Genomic DNA, 26,758 nt, shown 5'->3' with positions numbered 1-26,758 from the left:
AAAGAGCAATTTGAATGATGGAGATGTGTAAAGAAAAAAAAAACAAAATAACCCAATTGAATGAAAAAAAGAGGGTGAAAATAAAATACAGAAAAAAGTCGAGAGCCTAAAAATGACTACAAAATGTTCCATTCACTGTTGTAAGTGCAATGAGCTAAATTTCCTGTTTCCCCATTGTAAAACCTTGTGTATGTTTCCGTGTATTCCTCCTGTAAATGGGTGTAGTAGACCTGGTGCATCATGCCATGTAATGTGATGAATGACAAAATTATGACCTTACAATACATTTCAATCAGGAAAAATAAATAAAAGACAAATACATAAAAACAAAAAACTGTTGTGCAAATTCTTTTTTTTTTTTTTTTTTTACTTCATCTTGATTTCAAGAGATTCATTCATTTCACCATCGGCTGCAATACTGTGTGTGTGTGTGTGTGTGTGTGTGTATCATCATATATACTGTAGGGAACAATAGCATTCATACAAAATAATCAATTGAATGAACATTTTGAGTTACTGTTGAATTTGAATTTTTAACAAAAAGATTCAAACTTACCTCTAGTGGTATCTAGAGTGAGGCATACTGCTGTACAATACTGTAGTATGCTGCTCAGTCTTATAGTATATACTCAGTAAAGTAATACATGTTTCTGAGTGGAATAACTGATAGAGAGACAAGTTTTATACCAGGCAGGAACATCAAGAAGCATCATTTGTGTCCTAAAACCTAGGATTTAAATACTGAAGGAGGTATTTCCTCTCAGGAGAAACGTTTTATTAAAGGTTAAACATATAGTAACACATAATGATGATTTTAAACTCTGACTACATCACTGCAGCTCAGAATAACACGTACAAACTGTGTGATGATAACTGGACTTTACTACTCTCCACTCTTTGCTTCAGGACCAGAAACTGTCTGCCATTAGTTTTTTTTTATGTGACATATTCAGAATAGTTTCTTCTCTTTCTCCTACAAAAATACTCTATACAATATACCTCAATAGCTTTCTCACACATGTTGTGACTGTGGTTGATTCAGAGACTGCCAGCATTGTATCCCTAACCATTAGCTTCATATAAAAAAAGGAGACATGGTCGAAAAACTGAAATTAGGATTTTATTAGTAGACATTTTCCCCATTCATGAATCTACCAAGCTGTCCACGGTATGGATACGACCCCCTTACAGTCCCCCACCTCCAAATAAAACATCTGGTACAATATTCTCACCAAAAAAAAAAACGGTTTAAATACTATAAAAATAAATCAGTTGCACAAAATAATATGCCATTTTGCTTGTGATTACCTCTGTGCAGCACTTGTACACATACATAACATTGACAACAACATGATACAGTTCAAGAGGAGGAGGGTCAAATCTAAAAGAAATAAGCAACACTGGAAGCAAACATAAAACCTACATCTACTTTAATGACATTAGTTTTTGTAACAGGTCGAGTCTGAATCAGCACGGATGAATGTGACCGCTCCATATGTACCATTTTAACCAGCTGGAATTACTTTTACATGCAAAGCTTTACTTTTTCCACATGGACAATTTGCACCCGACTGCAACAGTGTGACTTGAGTAGTGTTTATTAATACGATTTTAACAACAAAAAAAGCAGAAAAATAACCAAATTCAGGATTTTAGCAGCCAAAAGAATTTGCAGTGGGAACACAAAGCCTGCACCTACATACTGTGTTGGCTAGTAAATCTAACAGATATGACAGGCAAAGACAAATGTACAAGTGTTTAAGCTTGTGAATGAATTTTCTCTTCAAACTGATTCCACCCAGCTCTTCTACAAACACTTCAGATTTGTTAGCAAAAGACAAATTTAAGGCTGTTTGAATTGGCTATACAAGAAAAAGAAGAGGAAAACAAAGACACCACAGAATTCATAAGTCATAAAACTTCAAACATCATAAATAACGCACATGAATTTTTTTTTTTTTTAAGGAGAAAAGGGAAACATAAAAACTCAGGCACTAAGCATAACACGGACATACATATAACAACAAATGAAAAGTTAAGTTGATCCAAGATGTGACAAAAGCATGGCTGTGGTGCCAAGCAGCTCGACAAGTTATAATCATTTCCTAATATCTGGAATATATTAAGATAAACTATGAAGGCAAAGTCATTATTTGGAGACACTTGTGTGTAGCAGAGGTTGTGTGTGTGTGTGTGTGTTGTTGTTGGGAGTAAGGGGAATGTAAAGCTACTGTACAATAACAAATCTGACATGAGGTGCAAAAGTTGCATAGAGTCATTGTGGAATACATCATAGATCCTAAATGCACTGCTGAAAATGTGTGTGTGTGTATTTTGTACATATGTTGTGTTCTGAAGACTTCTGAAAAGGTTCTGGAGAGATTTCAAACTCAGCATTAACATTAGATTTGCTGCACTTTCTCTGTTACATGTTATTTGAAAAGAAGTGAAACTATCATTTTCTATTAAAATAAAAAAAAGAACAGCTTATTCAGTTGGAGACACATTTTCACCAGTGCAAACAGGTCTGCAGGTTTTGTGTATACATCATTTTCACTTAACATTCTGATGTGAGGTGAACTAAGGTTTTATATGAGCCAGACCCATTGAAAAAAAAAACTTTAATAATTGTTCCTATCTGCTTCAATAGGAACCGCGAACCAATAGATGGGGATTTTAAACTCTATCCATGCTTGGAGCTATACATTTATTTGCTCTATAATATGGGTTCACTGGTTATTAATACAAATTAAACACCAATATTTCATAAACATTTTATAAACTGAAAGTAAAATGTGTTGTTTGTACTTCAGGTGTTTTTCATGTGGTTCAGTGTCCAGTCAATCTTGTAATCTGCATGATTTCAGCTTGGAGTGGAAGTTTGAGTCCTGCTCAGCTGGAATGAAACACACAATACTTAAGAGTCAGCTACCTAAAGTTACCATAACAACGAGATGACTCTATAGAGCAGCTAAAGTCCAAATATTTCCTGGGTGCAATGTTCTTAACATGATTGAAAATGTGCAGAGAAAAAGCAAACTCGGCGTGAGATGTAAGAGTGACAAGTTTGTGTACATCAAGAGTTCTGCTCCAAAAAAAAAAACCTAAATATCACTCCATCAGCTGGAGAACTGTCAACAATCATATTTGTGCTAACGTTCAGTACAGTGCATTTCTCTTCTTTCTTATTAAATTTAGTTTGAAAATGAAACTTGATGTGCTGATGATCTGTTGCCTCCTCCTCACTACAATCAGCATCAGCTGAAAAAGCAACACTAACATTCATCAACCTAGGCGTAGAGCAGAATATATAATGCAGCGTGTTACATTGTATTACACCCACATGAGTAATGCTTTCTTCTCTCTTTTTTTTTTAAAATCATGCTATAGTGACAATAAGATTAATAAAAATATCAATGTTGAGAGTTAACATTGTCAAATCCCTGTCACTCACACAGCAAATCCACTCTTCTGTCGTTAATATGGCTTTAAGTGTCTGTAATTCTTTACACACTCATTCACACAATGAATGTTTAATGTTTAATTTAATAACTGTTCAGGGATCTCAGTGTGTCTAATTTGGGGATTACACATCTGCTTTAAACGTCAAAATCATTCAGTGGGAGGTTGAACTCTGTAGAGGTAACTTTAGTCTTCTGGGTTCAGATTTACATGCACATGCAGGCACAGATTTGATCAAGTTGTTACTGGTGTTAAATTGGGAGGGGGGTGGGTTGTTTTTTTTCTTCTTTTTTTCCTCCACATTTCATTTCTGGTTAGCAAAGTGCTGCATTTACAAGTTACTTCTATTTAAATCAGTTTTTTTTTTTTTTTTTTTGCACTTGTGTGGAGCTTTCTTCGTATCAGCTATGACTCTGAAGCCAGCACAGAAACATTCAAACATTAAGGTCTGTTTTTCTTCTTATGTTTCAATACAAATGAAAACATCAGATCACATGTGGTTTCTTGTCTGGTTCCAATCAAGCTAAACATTCCACTCTGCTGTCGAGGAAACATCAGTTTTCTAGTAATTAATGGATGAAGTGGAGTGTGATGGGACAGTAATAGTAGATACCTAACATTTTAGGGATATGACACATGGACAGTAATGAGCTTATGTCTCTATTTCATTGGTCCTAACCAAGGTTACCATATTTATTACACAATAAATCTTTATAATTTTGTTCCTCAAAACACATCCATGTGATTTTTTTGAGTGTTTGTGTCTTTAAGTTTCCAAAAAGAAATAAAAAAAAATTCATCCTCATGATCCATCTTCAGTCAAAGGAGCATTCACATCCCTGATTTCCCCGTTGACTGGGTGTCCCTCCGTGTCCATTAATCGCTGTGATTATGATGTCCTACTTTCATGTTGTTTTTACTCTCTGATGACCCATGTGACTGTTTTAAAATGCAGAGGCTTAGCTGGCGGTTCCTCAGAGGAGAGAGTTTGATTGTAAAGACGTTACACATTCAGATCGGACCAACTCTCTCCCACTGGGACTGGTCAGGAAGAAGATGGTTATTGTGCTCTAAACGATGCTGGGACAGAGAGATGGGAGACATTTGCTGGTCGTTAGTTGAGAGAAATCACACAGAGATGATGAGACTGAAGTGAAGATGGTGTAAAGTCCTTAACATGTTAAAAAAAGACCTGAAGACTCAATAGACATCAAGGCAAGCTGCTGTTTTTGAAACAAGTGACAGGCATTTGGCTCCTTTGTACGTCCTTTCAATGCGCTGAGTGTGTCGGGAAGTTTACAGAGAAAGTAGGTGATGTTGAAGGCAGTAAGATGAAGGTGGGTTTAAACGAATTCTTAAACATGTCTCTCCGACTTCTTTTGACAGGCAGGTAGATCACCGCGGGTTACAGGAGAGTAAGAGGAGGAGGAGGAGGGTGAAGGCTGGCAGGCTATCAGTAGATATCGGGCAGGTCTTGGTAGTTCCTATTGAAGTAGCCACCGCTGTAGATCCAGTCCTGGGAGCCGGTGTGCGGGTTGGTGCCATTCTGGAACCATCTGAAAAATGCACATAGTCTATGGGTACACTCCAAAAACCTCACACAAGGAGTGAAGCATGTTGAGATATTGCTTTCTCTTGTTTCATTTATGCATATTTTCATATTATCGTTTCATGTTATGTGACAAGCAGATGTGAAAGAGTCTAACTCTGATGTGTTGAAGCAAGTACAGACCTAAAAGTGTGCCAAATTCAGAATAATGCTATCGTCACATTTAATTTTGAAATGACAATAATTAGAAGATAATGAAGGAAAAGGAGGAGGCACTGGATGTGGGCCCTCAGAAAGCAACAATACCATAAACTAAACAACTCTGTGGGGTTCCTTTTGCATGTGAAGAGGAGATTTCTTTCAGGTTTGCGTTGTATTCTCTACATTCCAGCTCATTCTCTGATTAAGGGAATTAAGGGAGGGAAGACCTGCTTTAAGTGTCAGGAATAATCTGCAATGTTACCTCAAAGTCCAAATACGACATTATACTCAAATGATCATTCTCTAACTGTGACTTGATTTATCTAGTTCTGTTTGTCTCTACTCTTGTAACAGGGTCTCGATGTAAAAGTGGAGCCAACTTCCTCTGTTTAAATAAAGATTAAATAAATGAATAAATAACGGACTGCTTTTGTCAAAGTGTGTGTGTGTGTGTGTGTGTGTGTGTGTGTGTGTGTGTGTATGTGTGTGTGTGTGTGTGTGTGTGTGTGTGTGTGTGTGTATATGTGTGTGTGTGTGTGTGTATGTGTGTGTGTCCTACCTTGTAGACCACTCTTCCTCATTCTTGGCTCTCTCCTTTCTGGCAGCTCTCTGTTTCTCCTCCAGTCTCTCTTTCTCCTGACTGGCCTCATCTGCATGAGTCACAACAACACAGTCACAATGTCTGCTGCTTGTAACGTTTAGTTCATGAGTCCAGTAAAAGAGATGTGAGCTAGAATACTTTCTTGAGTTTAGGATAATAAAGTTGTTTGCATTGTTCTTTAAACATTTGGATCAACAATGTCACAAAAGAGCGTGACAGACAGCCAGCAGGTGGCAGAACTGCCTTATTATCATCTACTCTGTGAGTCATTTCAAGATGGGGGTTTTTATCCAACGTACTATGAAAATAATCTAAATGTAACTATAGATTACATTGTATCTTAAAACTGCAGAGGTTCTACATGCCACTGCTGCTAAACAAACTATGTTCAGGCAAACAGAACTCCACTAAACACTGATAAAAGACTTCTTAATCAAATTACCCATGTTGCCATTCTCCATGGCTCTGATGTCAGGCCTGAAGCGACAGTCGGTGGAAGCCAAAATGCCGTCCATGCCAGGCTCCAACTCATTGAGAAACATTGCAAAGTTGGTGAAGTTGTACATCTGAGGAGGGAAGAGAGGAATTAGGAACATATATAAATGCATCACATCTGCTCAATCCTAGACCAAAATCAAGCGTCAATAGTACATCTCTTTCATGGCACTGAGGGACAAGCATGGATTGTCTGAGTTGAACCTGTGTGTGTGTATATTTTCATACCGTAGCAGAGTGTGCTGGTCTGGAGTCTATCCTCCACAGCAGAGTGCTTCCTGGTACCACAGCCACTGTCTCCTGGATTTCAGGCATGTCATCTGCATCATCATTCACCGCTCCCTCCTGCTCCTCCTGGAAATAAAACACTTCATTTTAACCTCTGTTATACAAAGACATGTAACCAAAATCATTTTAGAGCGGTTATGTTAAAAACTGCTGTTCATTATTTCTTCACACAGGTGTCAAGTCACAGATTTCTTTTTTGAATACGTTCTCACATTTTTGTTTTTCTTGTTGTCTCCTTTCTTCTCTGACTTCTTGTGGGACTCGTAGGCCTGAGGGTCCACGCTCCACATGCACTCGGTCCACTTCCCATAGATGACACAGAGCTTCTTTTTACTGGACAGAGAAATGGTGAAGAGGAAGGAGCAGGAAGAGAGGAGAATGGCAGGAAAAGATAAGAAAGTGGAGAAGAGAGGGGAAGAAGAAAAGTGTTGTGAGGCAGATGAAGAAAAAGAGGATAATTAATATAACAACTTTCTAAACTTTATATGATATCAAATAACTGAATGTTAATGCTGTAGTTGATGTAGCAAACTGAGATTTAACTCTAACCTCTTATCCTGGATGTATCCCTCCACTCTGTGCAGCTCTTTGCCAAACATCCCACAGGGCTTGAAATTCAACACACACTTGTCTCCGGTGCTGCAGAAGAAAAGGGAAGAAGAAGAAGAGCCAGTTACCTTCTTTTCATTATTCAACTGAGCTTAAAAGGTCAAATGAAATAAATTAATTTTGGAATGCTGAAATATTGGTGGGGTTTTTGTTTTTGTTTTAATAAAGATAATGAAATAAGACGAGAGAGATCATGCTTGTAAAAATATTGATATGGTGATTGAATCCCTCACTAATTAAAAACTAATGCAGGAAAACAGACCAGTCCATCAACTCCTTGTTTTCAAGGCAAGACAGTTGAAATCAGTGCAACAGTAAAGCTCTCTAGCAGCCAGCTGAGCTACACTGTGATTTGATGGTTTCACAGCTCCTGGTGTGAATCTTTGCAACAGTGTGAATATGAAACGGCGCGTGACACAAATGAGGATAACACAAGCTTTGCAGAGCTTCCTTGGATAAATAAAAGGTTTTAAAAAAGTGATCCCGAGGTTGTTTGACACAGTGTTTACTCGACAATTAAGACCGCAGCATGTTTACTCTGCTTTTCATTTCAGGCAAAGTAAATAAAAGCGCCGGACAGGAATGCTGAAGAGCTCTGCCAGAGACAAACATCACAGTGTCACTTTTGCTGTTTTTTGTTAGAACTTGACTGAGGGTTCAGATTTTTTTTTTTTCTGTAGTTCATTTTTTCCTCTTGCTCCCCAGTTGGGCTTAGCTTCCATTGTGACACATGAATGTTTTATCTGCTCATTTAAAGATCTACAAACTGCATTACAGCTGTTATGCGTGTATAGTTTACCTGTGGTTGACTATTTCCACTGTACCATACTGCTCTATCCATAGTTTGCCCAGGATGATGTTGTGTACACAGCAGTATGGGTTACTCCATGTGTACGCCTCGTTGTGCCTGGAGGTGAAGAGGAGAGGAATGTAATATAAGGACCACATTATGTATAAAAACAATAATGAAATAAGCGCAAACACATTTTCTTAAACTTACTTGAGTAGCTCTAGTGTGATGGTCCCTTTAGGCTCAGCCTCAACACTCTTGCCCCAGAATTTGAGTTTGGGGTAGATGGAGCCGTGGAAGACGAAGTCCCCGCGCAGGCTCTCTGCATGGAAGGCACTGACTGGGGGATGATGGGATACCTGCTCCGATACCAGCCGGAAACCCTGGTCATCTCTGTGGAAGGCAGAGCAGAGGAAAAGAGGATAAATATACTGTTTAAGCTGTTGACCTTAAAAAGTGTGTGTGTGTGTGTGTTTGTGTGTACCTGGTGAGTTCATAGGTCTCTCCCAGCAGAGGGTTGAAGGGTTTTCCAGTTCTGTCCCACTGAGACGCAACTGCTGAAACAGCAAACGCAGCTACTGCCTGAAGACAAACAAACACAGTCCATGTTAGTTAGTGTGTGTGTATCTATTTCTATGTGTGTTGTGTGTTTTCATATGAATCACTTGGAATTGATCTTTTTCAATGAGTGTATATGTTTCTAAATACTACAACTAAACACCATAGTATAAGTAGCCAAGCTTGGATTTCAAACTGTAAAAACCTCCGGTCAAAGTCCCAGAGGATTTTCACCCTTTCCAATGGGATCCTTTAGGATTCCTATACATTTCTAAAAAATCCTAAAACTTTTTATCCCTCTTATTAGAAAAAAGCTTTGGTTCTTTTAGGATTTTCACAATACTACTGGAAACATTTTTAGTCTTTGAAATAATTGCTAACACAACCTCATTGAATATCGCATAACTACACTGCAGCACAACATATAGCTTTTTTAATTTGGATAAAGATTATGAGTCATTAATGACACATTTTGAAAAGAAAAAGTTTTTTTTTTTTTTTTTTTTAAATAAACAAGATGTTTATTTCTTTCAAGTCCATCTAATGATAACTGGCTGCTTATATGCAGAGGAGTCACTCTGGTGTGTATGTATTCCTCACTATCCAATCATGTTCTGTGGAGATATAAAGCAAAAATGCATGTAGGTGACAAAAGAGTGTGTGTCACACTCTGACCTGCATGCGCTCTATGGAGTCGGACAGCGAGCAGGCTCTGTTGATGAGGTAAGTGTGTTCCATGTATTCTGTGATTCTCTGCAGGAAGCTCAGAGGCTCGTTGAAGACGATGGGCATCGTGATCTTGGAAAGTTCCTGAAAAGCAAACAGTAACTGTAAACCTCAGCTAACTTTTAAAATTGACCTTTGCTGACAAAATATGTCTGTCCAATAAATGAGAAAAAAACACTGATTCAACACACAAGATAATGTGCCAAAATCTGCAGACTGATGTTGCAACAACTATTGGCTTACAGAATCAACGACATGTTACACAGCTGATTTTGACACCAGTGCACCAGTCAAAAAGTCATTGTAAATGTCACAATAAAGAGGTTTCCCTCTGTCCAGGGTTATTATCATTGGGATATTGATACTGTCATTCACTGTATATATAGAAAAGTAGTATTTGCTTTGTATCTGGAAACAGTCTGTCCTCACCAGTCCGATGCATTTCTTCAGGATACTCCAAACACTGATAGTGTTTCTGGAAAACATGGGAGCAGGTAACGATGTCCTGAAATGAAAGAAGAAAACAGAATCAATTGATTTGGCATCTCTTGACCAACTAATGACTTAAACACAGTTTTCCCACAAAAAACCCAACAACTCTCTTTAAGTTAAAACAAGTAGTACTGTTTTCATCAGCTCCACAGTCTTCCTCCACCTATGATGTTTCATTGAGTTCTTTAAGTGTCAGGGTGTCTCAGTTGTATTCTTGCTGTTCAGAATTAGACATCACAAAAGTATTTGAAAAGATGATGCTGATACAGAAACAGTGTTACACATCATTCTGTTCTCTCATGCCTGTGGTTCATATCACTGTCATGAGTCATCAGTCACCAGTCATCAGTACCAACACAATCAGATGTTTTGTGTTTCTGTCAGAATAAAAACCGTGATAAGTGGAGCATGTGGTCTTTCAGGTCTGCTAGGAGGCATGGAGGTACACAAATGATAGATGTAGTTTAGAAAGAAATGTTGGCAAATGCTGGAATGAGAAAGAAAGAAACACAACACCCCAAATCTGTCATCCTGAGACAGAGACAGAGCAGTATGTTTATATGAACAAGCCTCTCAAAAGCCAAAGGAAAGAGACAGCACTCTCTTTCTGACAGAGATCCTTAAGTGGATCCTTGTGGTTGTATGCATGAGTCATCTCGGTCAGTCCCTTACTGACAGCCATGAAGAGGCTCCTCTCTTTTTAATGTTTATTTTATTCAACGAGACATATTAATATTCCACACCCAGAAAGAGGAAGCCTGGGAATAAAGATCTCAGTATTCATCAGCATCTTTAGGGAGCTGTAATGTGCATTTTTCACTATTTTCTGACATTTTTACTTCGTTGTTTAATCAGGAAAATCATCTGAGAATCCATTAGTTTTCACTTAAGCAGAAATGCAAAATATTTCAAATTCCTACCATATTACATAACAACAAGTACTGAAGAATACCACCTGTTTTCCCAGGACAAGCAGTAATACATGTCAGTACTTATCATTATCATCATTTTAAAGGCACCACCAAAAAAGGCATTTGAAATGAGTGAGTGAGAATTTCGACCCAGCCCAGCCCATTGTACTGGTTTCGGTAGGTGGATTCAATTAGTTTTCCCAACAAAACATACTATAGTGACAAACAAATGCACCCGCTGCAGGTGGAATGTGGGAATGCAGCAATACCTGTGTTTCTTGATGCCATTCTCCTGTGGCACTGATCCATTCTTCTTCTGGCTGCTGCTGTCAAACACCAGTGCATCTTTGAAACTGGCCTCCGACACCCCCTCGTACGACTCGTCCGAATCTAGGCCTGTGAGACAGAAGGGACACAAGGGGATTTAGGATTTTGGGTTAGCTGTTATTATTGTTAGCAACAGAAGTGTCTCAGACAATGCAGTACATTTGCACACAGTCTTGCGTCAAGAACGTCTTGTCTGTGTTTGTCTTGCAAATTCTTTTGACTCTCTGAAACTATTTACTCAAGAACTTCTTCAGTGCACAGAAGTGGACCACTTTAAAAGCTTTATTTTTCCCGTATCTCATGATTTGAAATACAATGCAGACCAGATAATGGTGAAATATTTATAAATTGTCATTATGCAGCCATAAAAAATATACAGTAGCTCATTGCAGCTCTGTGATGCTGACACTGCAACCTAAGGGCATCTTAGGGGGAAAAAAAGAAATCATAGTTATGAAAAAGTCTTGACTTCACTGGAACTCCACAAAAGTCATAGAAGGACATGCCTATTGACTGGCAGGTAATCACCCAATATGGCGTCTAAAAATGTATTTCTGTTACTTTTTATCTGTTGTACATTAAAGTTGCATTACAAAAAATGTTACAGAAGCTATTTATAAGAAAAACGTGCAGGTGTTGACCTACATCTGGTAGCTAGAACATGAACACGTCATGTTACAGTAAGTATTAGTGCTGCAGGCTGGAGTTGCCATGAATTCAAGGTGGGGCCCACACAACAGCTTAAAATAGACTTGAAGGTTTATTATCATTTAGCAAACACACAAACTCAACTGTGAGGATTATGTCAAAGGTACAGGTGTATACACTCATATTAATCTCTAACATAAAATGGAAAAAACAGAAATGATGCGGAATATTATTATATATATTAACTCAACTTATTCACATTCTCCAAGACCCGCAAGACCAACACATCTGAGATTCAAGATCCACCAATAATCACTACTGGCCCAGAAATACAGTGATCAGACACCAACCCAGACTAGTATACTGCCTGTCACAATGTGCACGTTTCATTCAAATGTGACCCCAAAATCTAGTAGCTTACAAGCAATTATTATTAGTAAATGTTTTCAAACTGGACATGGTGAAGATGATAAAGACAGAGCCTCGGGTTGTAAATGTGCTAAAAGCCTCTATGCGTTTATAATTGCATTTATTTGTCTATATCATCCAAGCTTCTGTAGCTCCCATGAAGACCCTAACCCTACACTGTTTTATGTTTATCAATTATTGATTCTGGAGAAAGGACAGAGGTAATATTGATAATTTTATAACTTCTAGTTAACATCTTAAAAGTGTAAATTGGAGGTCCACTGAGGTAAGAACAAGATGCTAAAGCCAAGCTGGACGTCACCTGATGCTGATCACGGCTAACCTGGTTCATGCGTTCTAATGAATAATACATCTGCACCGGTCTGCATCTGTCTCACATTAGTAAGATGATCATAATAATGACACAGATGGGCACACACACTCATTTGAATTTTTTATCTATATCTGCATGAAAACAACAAGCTATAAGAAAAGAGATAACAATAGCTACAGAGCTATGAATGAGCACCAACATTGCCGGCAAGTAATATCACACAACATGAACATGGTGGCAGTAAAGGTACAAAAAACAATTGATGGTAACTGTTGACAAAGAACAACCTGCTCGTCTTGCCCTTCAACCCTACACCAACCCTCCCATCACTCTGTTAAATGGACACTATGCATCATATCCTAGCAACACCACCCAGCTTTCACAAACACCACAAGTATGACTCTTCTGATTCACCTTCAGAGATGTTTTAGCAAGTTCTAAAACCAACAAAAGAACAAAATAGTCTCTAAACAATATAGGACAATGCAGCTGTTGTAAGTGCTTAGACAGTCAGACCAGTGGAACGCTACTGGAGCTACACCACTAATAGTAAATAATCATCATGACATAGAAGGGAGGCACGCCATCCTGGTGAGTCAGAGTAACCCTATAAGGATTTGTTTTCATCAGTTGTATTTGTGCCATTAGCTAATGCGTGGATATCAGACCCTTCAACTGTAACATTAGCACATGCATGGCATCCCATGAGTGTTGACTTGATAGACAACTCATTTAATCCCTCCACAGAGATCTCTGCAGAAATGTAAAACCACTTAAAATAAATCAGAAATAGATGTCGGGAGGATTTGTGATCATTTAGCTGCCTTCTTTTAGACGGGACATCAGATAAAGAGAGTTGAGTGTTATTTCTGGGCTGTCACTAACCAACTGACTCCCCCCCTCCATCACTGAACTGCTCCTGCTGGAAAATATTAAATACAACAAAAACTGCTTTGTTCATCAGTCTCTCTTTTTATTGTTTCAAATGCAGCAGAAAAATGCTAAATGATAAAAGGCTTTACTTTCTCATAGACTTCAGGGTGTTGCTGACATTACTGATCATGACCGTGAAGCAGTAGACCTCTGAATTATTAAACTTATCATCAGATGAAGGCAGGTTGGGTTGCATTGGATGCTGATATGTTTCTATGATGGGGACAAAAACAGACCATCTAATTAGGACTGACAGCCTCGCGCAGCAAAAACCAGTGTCACAATCCCTGGTGAGACGGTAAGAAAAATAATCAAAATTCTGTAAAGATCCTACAGTACTAGATGGACACCAACAAGACAATTGTGTTAAAATCCATAAGAAGAGCATTCCTGTCACCATGTTGGAAATTTGCTCTATTTACAGCATTACTGGTTTGTCTCTCTTACACAAAAAAGTAGTAAGTAGACCTTCAGAAATCTTATCTAGACTGACACACTCACACATATATACACACACACACTCCCCTCGAGCACCCACCTGTGACGGCGTCGTAGAATTCATCCTCATTGCTCATCTTCTAGAGTCAAAGCCGACCAGTCGTTCAGGACAGATGTTCAACTTCTAGCACATGTCTCTTCTGGTGGCAGCCCCTCAGAGTTCCTCTGGAGGGAGACCTGTCAATCAAGGTCCCTCTGGAGTTTCACTACAGCAACAGGACTATATTTGTTCGATGTCCAGAGGATCTTTTTTTTTTTTTTTTCTTGCCGGATGGTTTAGCAAATGAAGACTGACACCAGGGAATGTCGATCAGAGCAAATCTGCTGTTTGGTTGACAGCTGATGAGTTCAGTCTGTGGTTTTGGCTTTGCTGAGCAAGTTAGAAACCTGTAGAGACAAAAAAAGAAACGCATAAGTTTGAGTTTAGTATACTGTGATACAACTGAAGAGTCATGTTTAAAGCAAAGGTCAGGTCTGTCTGGCATTGAACCTAAGTCAAGTTTAAGACATGGATACATCATCATTACCTGGGGTTAGATATTTGATTGTGTTGCATTGGAGTGTTAATACTGTATGTTAGAGCTAAACAAACACTGAAATTCCCATAGTCTGACTGATGATAGTTGATTGAACCTAAACACCTTAACCTCACAGGTCAATCAACCAATCAAGTGTCATTTCATATTCTGATATTACATTTTGAACTTATTGACCCCCCAAAAAATTCTTTAATTACTGGCTCCTGGTCCTCCATAAGCAGCAGTTACACGATTTCAGATGGCACACAATGCTTTATTTAGGGACACATTCACAGCTCTCTGGGCTACCAGCTAAAAATCTGCTTAGTCTGGCTCAGCAACAATCTTGTCTATCATGGCCCACTGGGTGCAAACAGAGAGTTTTCTAGTCCAGTAGTTACATAATCAGGACACCACTGTCGCAGGCATTCTGGTTCTTTGTTGCCTTCTGTTTGGTACATTGTTTCTGTAAACTTTTAAACTCAACACCGCAAATTGCCATTAATTTGCAAATTCCAAAATAAAACGCACTGAATCTCTACCTCACTTTATATTAAAATGAGGGCAGTGGTAGCAATGTTCAAAAGCATTTAGCAACAAACTGCAGAAATTCAAAAAGTAAATAAATCACATATATATTATATTATATATATTGTTGGATGCTAAGAGATCTTGACAGGCTTTACAAAGTGTTAACAGAATGAGCAACTGAAACACATTGGGCCCCTTAGCATTTCACTAAATTAGCTTTGAGTACACAACCTTTGATCAAACTGGCTTTGATAATGTGTGTTACAAGGACGCCACTTTCCCCATCCTGTTGAATGTCAGTGTGTAAAAGGTGACAGGGTGATAAACAGTGACGGGGGAACCAGTTAACTGACAGGCTGTAATTCCAGTTTAATCCCTCAGTACATTATACAGGCTTGAAATGATACCAGCGGGTGAATGAGCGTCAATTAGTCACGACAAGTGAAACAGCTTGTGGAATGAAACTGCTCACATTATTCTTCTTTATGAAAAGGTGATATCTTATTTATATTTATATCACTTGGCTCAGCTACAATGCATTAACGCTCACGACCATAACCTGCTTCACTTTAGTCAGAAATTGGCATAAAACCTTTTTGGTCATTATGACACAGCCCATACAGTAAATACAACAGTGTTGACATATACTCTGATATCATGTGTAACAGAAACTCAACATGAGGCTTAACACCACCACACAGCTGGGCTCTACTTCCTCACACAAAGTAAAGCTAAATTCAGTTCTTTATCTATTTCATCTTGAGTTACACATGAAGTATCAAGCCTACTTACTATTGAAAACTGAAAAAGTGCATAAACATCTTCGTTCTTTATTTAACACTGATGCACTGAACAGTTGGTTGTATATAACATTTTCAGACAATACTGAGCCCTAATCAAGTCACCCTATTTATGAGGAAAATATTGTATTGTTATATGACTTCCAAATTGCTTTAAAAGCAGTGATCTATGTAGACAAAAGAAAATATTCACGTCTAATTGTTTTTTTTTACATTATTCATGTGAAGTGTTTGTCCTGACCACCTCAATGCAAACTCAGAAACCTGATATAAAACAAGCTGTAATACATGGTTTGTTTAGTCCCCTGAACAAGCATCTTTACAGTCTATATGAACAGCTTTGTTTACAGTTTTATGGCACCTTCAGTATTTGCAAAACCAAACATTAAATATTTCCCTGTGTTAACATTGCTCATTATCCAGACATTATTCATTTGTAGCTTTCAGGTTTAGGTTGCATTTCAAAATAAAAGCCAACTGCTTTATGAGCAAAACACAGACTTATTATCTACTATTTCTAAAGCAGACAACGTTTTACATTCAAAAACTGTACGTACCTGCACACTAATTTCTCCCTGGTTAAATCCCCAAAAGGACTTACTGTTTCAGTTCTTAATTCCCCCTTTTTTCTTTCCACTCTGTTCTCTGCCTTTTGTCTTATTACTCAGTGGGAGGGTTTTATCTTGGCCACTGACAGGTAACGCCTTCAGTACATGAACAAACTTTGGCCTCAGCGTCAACGATCGATAAGCTGAACAAAATGGATGACCGGCTGGTATTTAGCTGAACTAACAGCATAGTCAATACCTCAAAACAGAACAGAAAGATCCCATTTAAAAAGGGAGTTGACCGCTTATCAGAGAGGCTTATCTAACCAGGAGATCTACATGACAAAGCCTGATGTGTCCTGTGTCCACGTAAACCAACAATCCAGGGAACTCCCAAACTTTTGAACACAGATTGGAGGAAATATGACAAATTAACTAGACAAGTTTCAAAAATGTTTCTGCTTCACCTGAATATATAAAGACAGCCTTCACAAACTACAGTACATCTACTTGTGTACCAAAACATATCCAAGACTACACCTGTCTGTGACAACCCTTATCATACATATTTCTGTACATCAGTGCTCAATGTCTACCCATGTTCTGTGAACTCTAGCAGAATCTATATAAAAGGGTCACTGCAAAGAATACTAAAAACATGAAACAAGTGCTCCCAAATAGTTTGGGAATTTATTCTTGCCGAGTCAATACTGAAAAAAGTTCCTCTAAGTCATTCTGCAGCAGCTAATGAGACTCTATTTCAGCAAACTACATTTTCTGATCAAATATGACAAGCAAGCAAGGTTGACATCTAGTCACTATAATATTTGAGCACAGAAAGTGTCATGTTTGAAGACGCACAATGAAAACTTATGAAACAGTGTTGCACGACAAAGCGAGTTATGCCTCCCTGTGCGTCTTTGGATACAGCAAACATGGCTGAATGCCTGATTTGCATGAGTTATTACATGATCAACATTACTTAAGCCACACTTTGCAACCCTGAACTGTAGAGTCCATTCATACCATGAATAATGATGCTTTACTGACCTTCCTTGTCATTCTGTGAGATCTGAATTCTGAAATAGGCAACATGAACATTACCCCACTGAAGCTCCTCCTAGACCGGGTAAAAAAAAAAAAAGAAAAAAAAAAGATGGAGCTGGCAAGCCCTTAATATCCAGCCTGAGTTGACTGTGTTAAAGCGAACCTAACCCTAATTTCATAACACTCTTCTTCCAGATATGATCCTGGGAGTCTCCAGACATTTCTAATTTTGTATGAAGCAACAGGATGCATCATGTTGCCAACACAGGACACTGGAGTAAAACTTCTGGCTCAGGTCTTATATTGCTCTCAGTTTACAGCTCATTAAAAACAGACACATTTTGTAAGATTGCTGTGGAAAGAGTGAAAAAAACCCCTTTTAGATTATTTGTCTACACTTGGGAAAGAGTGTGACAACTAACAGCTGGTTGAACGACTATCCTCAGGCTGTGCTTGGCCTTTCTAAGATCCGAGACAGACTCTGAAGCGCTGTTCAAGAGGCACCCTCGATCTCAATAATGAGGTCTGCCTGTTTGAAAAAGAACAGAAACTAAGAGTGCAATATCCCTGAGTGCATATTGGCTAAAATGTTAACCTTAATTAATCTGATGAATGCTCTAGTCTTGATTATGAACATAAATTATTCCTCTTATGATTAATGGAATCGATTTTCCAATGTCCACTGAAATCCACATTTAATCCATCTTTTTATTTTATTTTTGGTAAACTTCTACTACTTTTCAGTCAACTCCGTTTTCTATTCCTTAATCATACAGATAAATGTAAGAAATTCCTACACACACACACACACACACACAGAGCTCTCTGATTGGCTGCAACAGGATCTCAGATCATATCGCTCGCTCTGTCTCAGACGCCCGTGAGCTGTTACGTAACCGTGACAGACATGGGACCATACACACAGACACACACACACCACTTGACCTATTCCTCCATACATGCACAATAGCTTATAGCAAATAACTAATGTCAGGCTCTCATGTCAGAGGAGTTGGAGAGATAAAGTCTGAGACATTAACTACTGTTTTAACTTTGGGGCTTATATACATATTTGGGGCATATAATTTATCTATTACAAACTACAACATGACCTCTTTCACAGACTTCATCTAATGGTTGTTCTAACCTAATTGTTGGAATAATGTGAGGACTTAAACTACACATCTATAAAAGTGTATCTTTCAAAACAGTAAGATCATAAACAATGAAGAGATAAGTCTAAAAACACTACATACATACATACAAATATCTTTAAAAATACATGTTTGTATGCTTATTATTCAATAATATTCAATTGTATTGTAAGTACAATTTTTTTAAATAAATTAGATTGTACTTTCTTTTTATGCTTTTATTAGACTGCAACAGTGACGAGAGGAAACGGCAAGAAAAGAGATTCGATTAAAGTCCCTAATTGGATTCAAACTGGGGACACTGTGGTTCACGGTTGTCGTCTAAACCCCTTAGTCATACTTTCTGTTAGTCCAACTACAAGTTTTCTTATCTGTTGTATTGTGTTGTTAAATCACCCCCAAAAATAAGAAGACATCGGATAAGACCATCCATGATTAACTTCCACATATGAACATTAGAGTTTCTGTTGACACATGGCCATTCATTTAAGGTTATTAGATTAATGATACTACAGTAGCTATTAACTATTAACCACCTGTACAACATTACAGCATTTGTAAAAGGAATTTAATGTTCCTGTTAGTGCAGATAATCAGATGACTGTATCAGCATGTTAGTTTTCCACATTATTACAGCATTAAGGCCTTTAATCTTACTGAGTACTACTGACACTCAAGTATCACCAACCAAACAAACAGGTATCACCCAAGCTTGTTACTGTGGCAACCATAATGTCCAAAAATGTTCAATGGTAGATAACCTCGTTGCCAATCAGTCTAAACCTCAATGACGAAACCTACCGATCTCCCGCTCATAAGTCCAGTGTGTAGCTACTAGCCTGGCGACGTCTCTCCGTGCTGTCCTCCGAGGGATGATAAAAAAAACAAACATCCAAAGCCGCGGGGACAAAGAGAGAGAGCGAGCGAGGGACAGAGACGGGCAGAGAGAGAGAGAGAGAGAGAGAGAGAGAGAGAGAGAGAGAGAGAAATAAATTTAGAAACGAGAGCTGTTTCCATGCAGGACGGAACCCGGTACTGATACAGTACAGCATACACACCTCTTTCTTTGTATGTACACACCTACCTCAATAAGTGACACACCTCTAAAGCCTGTGAAACATGTACCACGAGTCATATTTCACACACACACACACACACACACACACACACACACACACACAGAGGAACACAATAAGATGAATGCCTAATACAAGTCAAGCTTCATTGTTACCAATAACAACATTTCTGATTAAAGTGGGAATGGAGAATGTGTAAAAAAAAAATGTGGGACTGGTGGAGCTCAGTAACTCATTTGTCCTGCCAGGTCAGACCAGCAGCTTCCCACAATGGACAAATGATTGTGATCACTTTCCAGACGGTGAGTTTTTGCCTTTTCTGGTACTTTCAGCTGCACGTCTCCTTTTTCCAATATTAAAAACATCACGCAATCCTCATGCGACGGTAAATCAAGAATGAACAACCCAGACTCATGGCAGCTGTCACATTGTGTGCAGAAACTGTGTTGCAAACAAAGCGGCCTCTTTTTAATCATCTGTTAAATCTTTCACTGTTCTGTAAGATAGGGAAACACAAACGGCAAAAGAGCTGTGTGGTTTTGATAAAGGCCAAATGACTGATCACACACAAGCTGTAATTAAATAGTGTACATAAAGCCTGTAACATATACAACTGTCAAAATCCCAAAATGCTTACCAAAAAGTCTTTGCGCTCCCAATTCAGCAGTACACACTAAGCTGAGGCCGTGTGTCATTCCATTAACTTCTACCAAACTACTGCTTTATGTTTTAGCTACAGGATGAAGGGAACGGCTTTGTCCTGTGAGGATCTGTTGGGAGTACGGGGTACAGTGAGGCTGCTGAGTCAGGGTCCGAAACAGTGTAGCACTTTTCTGTGGTTACTGTCTGTGTGTTCATTTGTGCAGAAAAGACATTTACCACAAGTTGTCTTTGGATGACGTCATTTCTGGGGAGATGTGTGTTAAACTAAAGCCAAAACAATGCCCATTTTACCACTGTCTCATTCAAATGTAGAAAAGCTTCAGTAATACTATTCTATTAGATATGTAAATCTTAGTATTCATAATATTTGCGGCCATAGTGACACTAGCACTGGAAGACAGCTTTAACAATTAGCAGTAAAATTGAATGAAGCAAACTTATGTTTTAAACTTATGTTTTTGCTTGTTTATTGTTTCAAAGCTCTGGCTGTATTAAAGAAAAGACTGTTCAGTGTCCAGTGTTCAGTGAGCGTCTATTCAAAGGCACCTTGTTTGATTGTGTCAAAATGACTTACTGACATTTAAATGAAAGGAAATATTAGCACTAACTTGTCCTGGACTGCCAAACCACACTGGCTTTTGTCATACTAAACAGTTGCAGCTGGCCTAAATTACCCTACTTTACAGTGACACTAAAATCTAATGCAGAAAAAACAACATTTAAAAAGGGTAATAAAAGGAGATATAAAATGAAACAGGTTTTGGAGTGATTTTATGTCCCAGACTCTCTGTTTTCATCTCAACCCTGAAAAACATCAGGACAATGCAAGATAAAAACCATAAAAAGGAGGAGGAAACTGGTTCATATTGTGTCACATATATGTCTATTTATATCATGACCTGCTCATTTAAAACTAAATCTAGGACTTTATATCATCTGTAGTAGGAACTCGGGGGTGCCTGAGGGTCGGGAAATTAAGTACATATCACAAGACCATAACGAAGAGAGGGTTTAAATGTCAACAGCCCACAAACGACTTTTTATTAAAGCGCGACCGCCAGTACTATGACATCAAATTTACACAACCTCAATCACAAGACTAACCTTGTTAGAATACACCCACTAACAGGAGCAACTAACATCAACAACATCTCCCCTGGTCTGCAGAGTGAGGACTTGCACCGCTGGCTACATTAATGACTGCTCAGCAGAATAGACATAAAACTCAAGAGCCACTACAGCAATACTACTGTACCCAATCAGCTTAAATCACACAGCGCCGCAGCAGGGAAAAAGAAAAAGATAAATGAGGATGTTAGAGGAACCTACAAAATTCTGCTGAGGAGGAGCAAGTGAGGGATACAAAAAAAAAACACGCAGAGGAACTAAATGATGAGAATTACACCATATTTTAATATTTTATGACCACCAAAGAGCTTTAGATGAGGACATCAACACAGGAAGTAAATCACAAAAGGAGACACACACACTGTCCCACCCAAACACACGTACCAATGATGTGACAGGTTATCAACAATAACAACTTTAAGCTTTTAAAGCCCCTGAAAACAGATGAAACGTTTCTAAATGTATGAATTAGTGCATAAAAAATAACTAGAGGTGAATAAATATTAGCCACGGAAGGAAAAAATGCACAAATGTCCACATGAGCACAGCTGCACGAGTAGAACAGGAATAAGAATAAGATTATTTCCAATTTCAGTGCCTCGATTTGTACAATAATCACTGAAAACAAGATTTTTGGAAGACTAAGTCAAGTCCTCTGTTAACAAATGAAAACAACAGCTAAGACCTGAGGGTTTTTTTCCCTAAAAGTGGCTCAGAAAAGCTGTGTGGAAACCCTAATCTTAAAATACTCAAACATACATAACCAGGATGAACTCAATTGAAAGACATACCCAGGCCGCCTGTTTTTGTTGAAGCCTACAATTTAACAAAGAGCTGCTTGCCGCGTCTTTTAATTGTCGCTAAGCAACCACCGCATCACCTGTCCTTATCCTAACAGTGATTTAGCTGTGAAGTGAACTTGCTCCAGGCCTGTTGTTTTTCTGTTTGGATCATGGAAACTACTGCTGGTAAAATCACACAGCTCAAGGTATCCAGCGACAGCTACCAGTAGTTTGTCACACAGCGCTATGGTTATCTTCACCACCACTGACTGGTTCCTTCTCAATTTACTTACTATGCTGCCGAGCTCTTTTCAATTCGTGAGGTGCACAGAGCAGAAAAACGTGAGGGGAAAACTTTACTCTCATTGAAAACAATTAGAGAAAGCCGTTCCAGGCAGTTAAAAAAACTTCTGTCTGATTGGGGCTTTAAGTCAAGTCTGGTTTATTTCATGACTTTGAAACACACACCAGAGACATCAAGTACAGAAGAAAACAAATATGTAGAGACAAAACTGTGATGTTTGCACATATTAAATATTTCATACGAAGAAGAGTTAGAGAAGAGATATTATATTGCAGCTAACCAAGCAAGAGACATTTGGACAGCATGCTGCAGACTAGCTGTGATCTCCTTTTGCTTTGAGACAAATGGAGATAAATACTGATCTCTGTAATCTCAGTCTGCAGCACTCTGCTCACACTGGAGGTTCAACTCCCACATGAGTAATTTGAAGTTCTTTGTCTAACAAGTCCTGAAAAAAACGTACAGATGCAAACTACCATTAAACAACTATGTGCTCACATAGGACTCTCTAACAGTTGGATGCTGTTTAAATACCTTCAGGCTGGCTGGGTGTGGTGGGCGTCTGAGTCTTAAATATTATTTAAGTGACATTTAAAGAGAGACTGCATGGTGAGAATGTTTCTTACTATAATGCTGCAGTCATACAGTAGGTCACCTTTTGTTGGTGTTGTTTTAATTTCAGTGCTTTTCAAATACAGATTTCACTACCACACAGGTGCAGTGCAGATATTTCAGACTGGAAAAGACCTCAGATTTGAATTTCACAATACATGCAGCATTTCAAAATATATGCAAGATGAAGTGCAAACTGTCTCATGCTCATAGTGCAACAATTAAGAAAGGGGAACCTTTGGGGAGGAACTCTGAAGTGTTTCAGTTTAGCAGATTGATTGTAACACTGCTGAGGTGAGGCTAAACCTGCAGACTAACCCAGACCAGGACCAGGTAGGTCTGGAGAAAATCCATGTTAACTCAAGTCACTTATTCAAACCTCCTTTCTGAAACAGGATATCCTGAAAATAAGCCTTACTGAATTGAGTCTGATTTAACTGGAAATCATCTTTTTTGAAACACCTCTCTGGTTTTCCAGGCTACCAAGACTCAGTATTTTTGCAATCCCTGTGCAGAGGTCAATCCTGAAGAGTTCACCAGGCCTCTGCTTCTGACTGAAGTGATGAACGTGTCATCTTCATGTTCCTCCACCTAGAACTCATTTACTTGTGTAAACAAAACATACTGTCTCATTCAAAGCCAGTCACAGTTTCACACACACACATACACCCGCGTGTGCGAGTTGTGTAAGTCTGCATGTTCCCACAATACCTGCTCAAGGTAAAAACCTACTGTGATCATTCTTGCTGCCTGTTCAGCATCTCGTTTCGAAACGTATTTAATGTGTCCGCCCTTAACAAACGCTGACACTGTGACGCTGCTCTCTGAGTGCATATAAAACATGTGCACAAAGGCAGGTTTTGTGATCAGCGGTGTTTGCGTCTGTGTTGAGGTGCTCTGGTAGTCCTGCCAAAGAAGACTAAATATTTAAGTCTAGAATATAACCGGTGGATTGTTCTCAGACGACAAAGACGTGATACATTTTCATTTTATAGGCTCGCTTCAATAATTTATTGTCTTCTTTCAGTTGGTTTGTGCAGCAGCTTATTATTAAAGAGCTGGTTGCACAATCTGACAAAAAAAAGTCTAGTATCTTTATCACTTATCACCTATATTGGCCAATAATGACAGTGTGTTGATTTCGTGGTGCATCTGTACCAGACTCGTTCTCACAGTTTGTGCCTGTTTGACCAGCACAGCCTCCCTGTGACCACGAGCCAATCAAAACAAAGCAGAGCAGCACAATGGCTCAGTACCAGACAGGCTCCTGATTGGATACCTGCTTCCCTTGCAGCATGCTCTATCATAAATTATACACACTGTATTGTTTCTCTGTTGCTTGGATGGTTGCCTAGTCTAGCTCAAACTTTGCCTTGTTCCCATGTGCCACTGCAGATATAAAAGGAACAAAAAAGGAAAGATCAATGCTTCACACAGTAACTGACTGCAGAGGGAAAAAAACAGGATTGAACAAGTAAGCCATAAAGGCTTCCATGGTGAAATATACAGTGTTTCCATATTCAAAAACTACAACTTGGGTGACAGACTTGCTAATCTGTGTTTCTGCTGGTTTTCTTTTCACGTGCGTTCATGTGGCCATCGCTGCAATACTCCTCTCAGCTGTGTTGAAACGCGACTTTTATGACATTTCTTGCAAAAGTTATTTCCTGTTCCCTTAAATGCGACCACAGAAGTCAACAAAACATTATTGCTTAATCGAACGTTTCTTATACAGTAGTTAAAGAATAAAACTCATCTGGACAATGAGGGACTCAACAAACAGCGTGATCTCTCATGTGTCTATGTTGCCTCGCTCTGCTGTTTTTGCAGGCAGTCCGTCGGTACATCAGTGCGATGCTCCCCTTTCAAATGGAGACCATCACTATAGCAACTAACTAAGGGGGCACCTTTGGGAGGAAGACGCATAACAAAATGACAACAGCTGTAGTTCTAAAGAGACTGGTCTGGTGTCTCATAATGTAGCAATATAAAATCAGCAGGTTAGTGCCTACAGAAGTCTCATGATTTCAAGCTAGGATTAAACAAATATTACGTGAACTTTCTCTAGGGCCGGAACATATTTATAATCATCCAAAAATCTTCAAATGTGAAAAATGGTTTAAATTATGTTTTATATTATGCATCAAATAGTTTTCATTGGGTGATAAATGCTATAGTTTTTAAAGTAGAATATATTTCATTCAAATCATCAATAACTTATGAAAATTGTCATCAATTGAAATTGTGTTTTAAAATACAAAGAATGCAGTACAGTGCAGAGCCATAACATTCATCACATTTTCAGTCCATCCATGTTCATTACTGATTTGTTAAAATTAAATATTCTATGTTGGGTAAAGGTTAAAGTGTCTCAACACATCTGTATCAGCAAAGCTTTATCTGCATTATTGTTATAAGTTATTGTAATGCTCTGTTCTCAAATGGTAGTCAAAATATTCTCAATATACTAAACAATGGGGTATAGGTATGTTTCTAAACAGACTCTTAATCTTAGCATAAGCATTTTTTTTTTCAGCTGGCATCATCATCTGTAGCCAGTTGACGCAGCAGTACAATCTGTGCCTCTGAGGGGGTCAGTGTACTGTACCAGGAAGAGCTGCTGTGTCACTGCAGACCTTGGAGTCAGTGACCTACAGTGCACCAACCTTAAAAGACAGCTTTGTTTAGTCTCTCCTGTGAGTCAGACGAAGATGGTGATGAGGCAGTGAGAAGACAAACAGGCAGAGGGAACATTCCCCACTGTTAGTTGGGATTATTAAACTCGATGGGAGATTACTTTAACCTCCACTTTGCATGAGATAAGTGCTCCGGGGCAGTGGCCATACATCTTTCTACAGATGAGCTGACAGTACCACTTCCATACTAGAAAGCTTACTAACACTGCTTCGCTGCGTTACACAAAAAGCCCAATGACTTAACATTAATTAGAGATTTATACATCACTCATCTGTCGAGCTGTATATGGTTAATAAAATCATTATGGAGAACTTAAAAACGTCCAACTCCCTACATAAGTCCAAAAGAAGACCCATCCCAAATGCTGTGCTACCGTAAACTATGTTTGCTTGCTAACATTAGCACATACAGTCAAGCAACTGATCTAGCTTTACAATTCACTTATTTAACCTCGGCCAACTATTTCAACTTAGAGCAAGTCAATTAAATGATGATTTGGACTACTGCTTGTCCTTCAAAGCACTGACCAAGCTGACAGCCCAAACTCTGACAGGACGTCTGGGAGCTTTTTGACAGCTAGCATTAATGTTAGCGGGCGGGCTACAAAAAAAAAAAGTGGCTAACTAGCATAGTTAGCAACCTTTCTTGTACACAAAAGACAAAGCAAAATGCCCAACCGTAAAAGCACTTCAGAAAATCATAGACAGAGCAGCACAATGTCTGCAGAAGTCACGTCTTACCTCGGCGTAGTGTGCAGGGTGAAGGCTTTAAGTCCAGAGAGATGAACAGGATTTTAGTGTGTAGTCTCGATTTGACACAGAGGCGGATGTCGCTGGCAGTGGAGGCGGGGCTAGAGGAATGACAGACACGGCCTAAAGCCAATGAAAGATGGAGAAGAATGGAACGCAGAGTACTTGCAACAAATCAGATTAGGGGCAAAATATGAGGAAACATGCAATAATACCCATGTTTGGCATGTTTTGCTTTTGTTGTAGTTTTTGTTCTCATCACCATCATCATCATTTTTATTTATTATCATTATTCTTTATTATTAGTGGTAGTAGAACA

The 26,758-nt window shown here is 38.7% G+C and overlaps 1 protein-coding gene across 2 annotated transcripts; it reads right to left on the bottom strand.

The window, feature by feature from the left end:
• Nucleotides 1–1,104: 1,104 nt before the first annotated feature.
• On the bottom strand, nucleotides 1,105–26,518 carry LOC128357030 (oxysterol-binding protein-related protein 2-like). 2 transcript variants are annotated; one of them, XM_053317256.1, is made up of 14 exons: nucleotides 26,431–26,518; nucleotides 13,871–14,217; nucleotides 10,952–11,078; nucleotides 9,709–9,784; nucleotides 9,229–9,363; nucleotides 8,480–8,577; nucleotides 8,206–8,388; nucleotides 8,005–8,112; nucleotides 7,146–7,235; nucleotides 6,809–6,929; nucleotides 6,537–6,662; nucleotides 6,256–6,379; nucleotides 5,772–5,862; nucleotides 1,105–5,018 (listed from the first exon to the last, which is right to left on the bottom strand). In XM_053317256.1, exons 2-14 carry the CDS (start codon nucleotides 13,905–13,907, stop codon nucleotides 4,916–4,918), a joined length of 1,419 nt encoding a protein of 472 aa, XP_053173231.1. In that variant the 5' UTR covers nucleotides 13,908–14,217; nucleotides 26,431–26,518; the 3' UTR covers nucleotides 1,105–4,915. The 2 variants fall into 2 exon arrangements, with proteins under 2 accessions (XP_053173231.1, XP_053173230.1); XM_053317255.1 differs by lacking the exon at nucleotides 26,431–26,518 and adding an exon at nucleotides 16,237–16,334.
• Nucleotides 26,519–26,758: the final 240 nt, after the last annotated feature.

Source organism: Scomber japonicus, chromosome 4, assembly GCF_027409825.1.
Source record: "Scomber japonicus isolate fScoJap1 chromosome 4, fScoJap1.pri, whole genome shotgun sequence".
Taxonomy (NCBI): domain Eukaryota; kingdom Metazoa; phylum Chordata; class Actinopteri; order Scombriformes; family Scombridae; genus Scomber; species Scomber japonicus.
The sequence above is the reverse complement of the archived record's forward strand: the minus strand, read 5'-3'. Positions and strand labels throughout refer to the sequence as shown.

What these genes read in the sequence shown, in the direction of transcription:
- LOC128357030 (XM_053317256.1), bottom strand. Translation starts at nt 13,907, where the DNA reads ATGAGCAATGAGGATGAATTCTACGACGCCGTCACAG. An exon ending in GTGGAAATAGTCAACCACAG is followed by an intron (nt 7,236 to 8,004) that starts GTAAACTATACA and finishes TTTCTTCTGCAG; the next exon opens with CACCGGAGACAAGTGTGTGT. An exon ending in GACCAGCACACTCTGCTACG is followed by an intron (nt 6,380 to 6,536) that starts GTATGAAAATAT and finishes TTCCCTCCTCAG; the next exon opens with ATGTACAACTTCACCAACTT.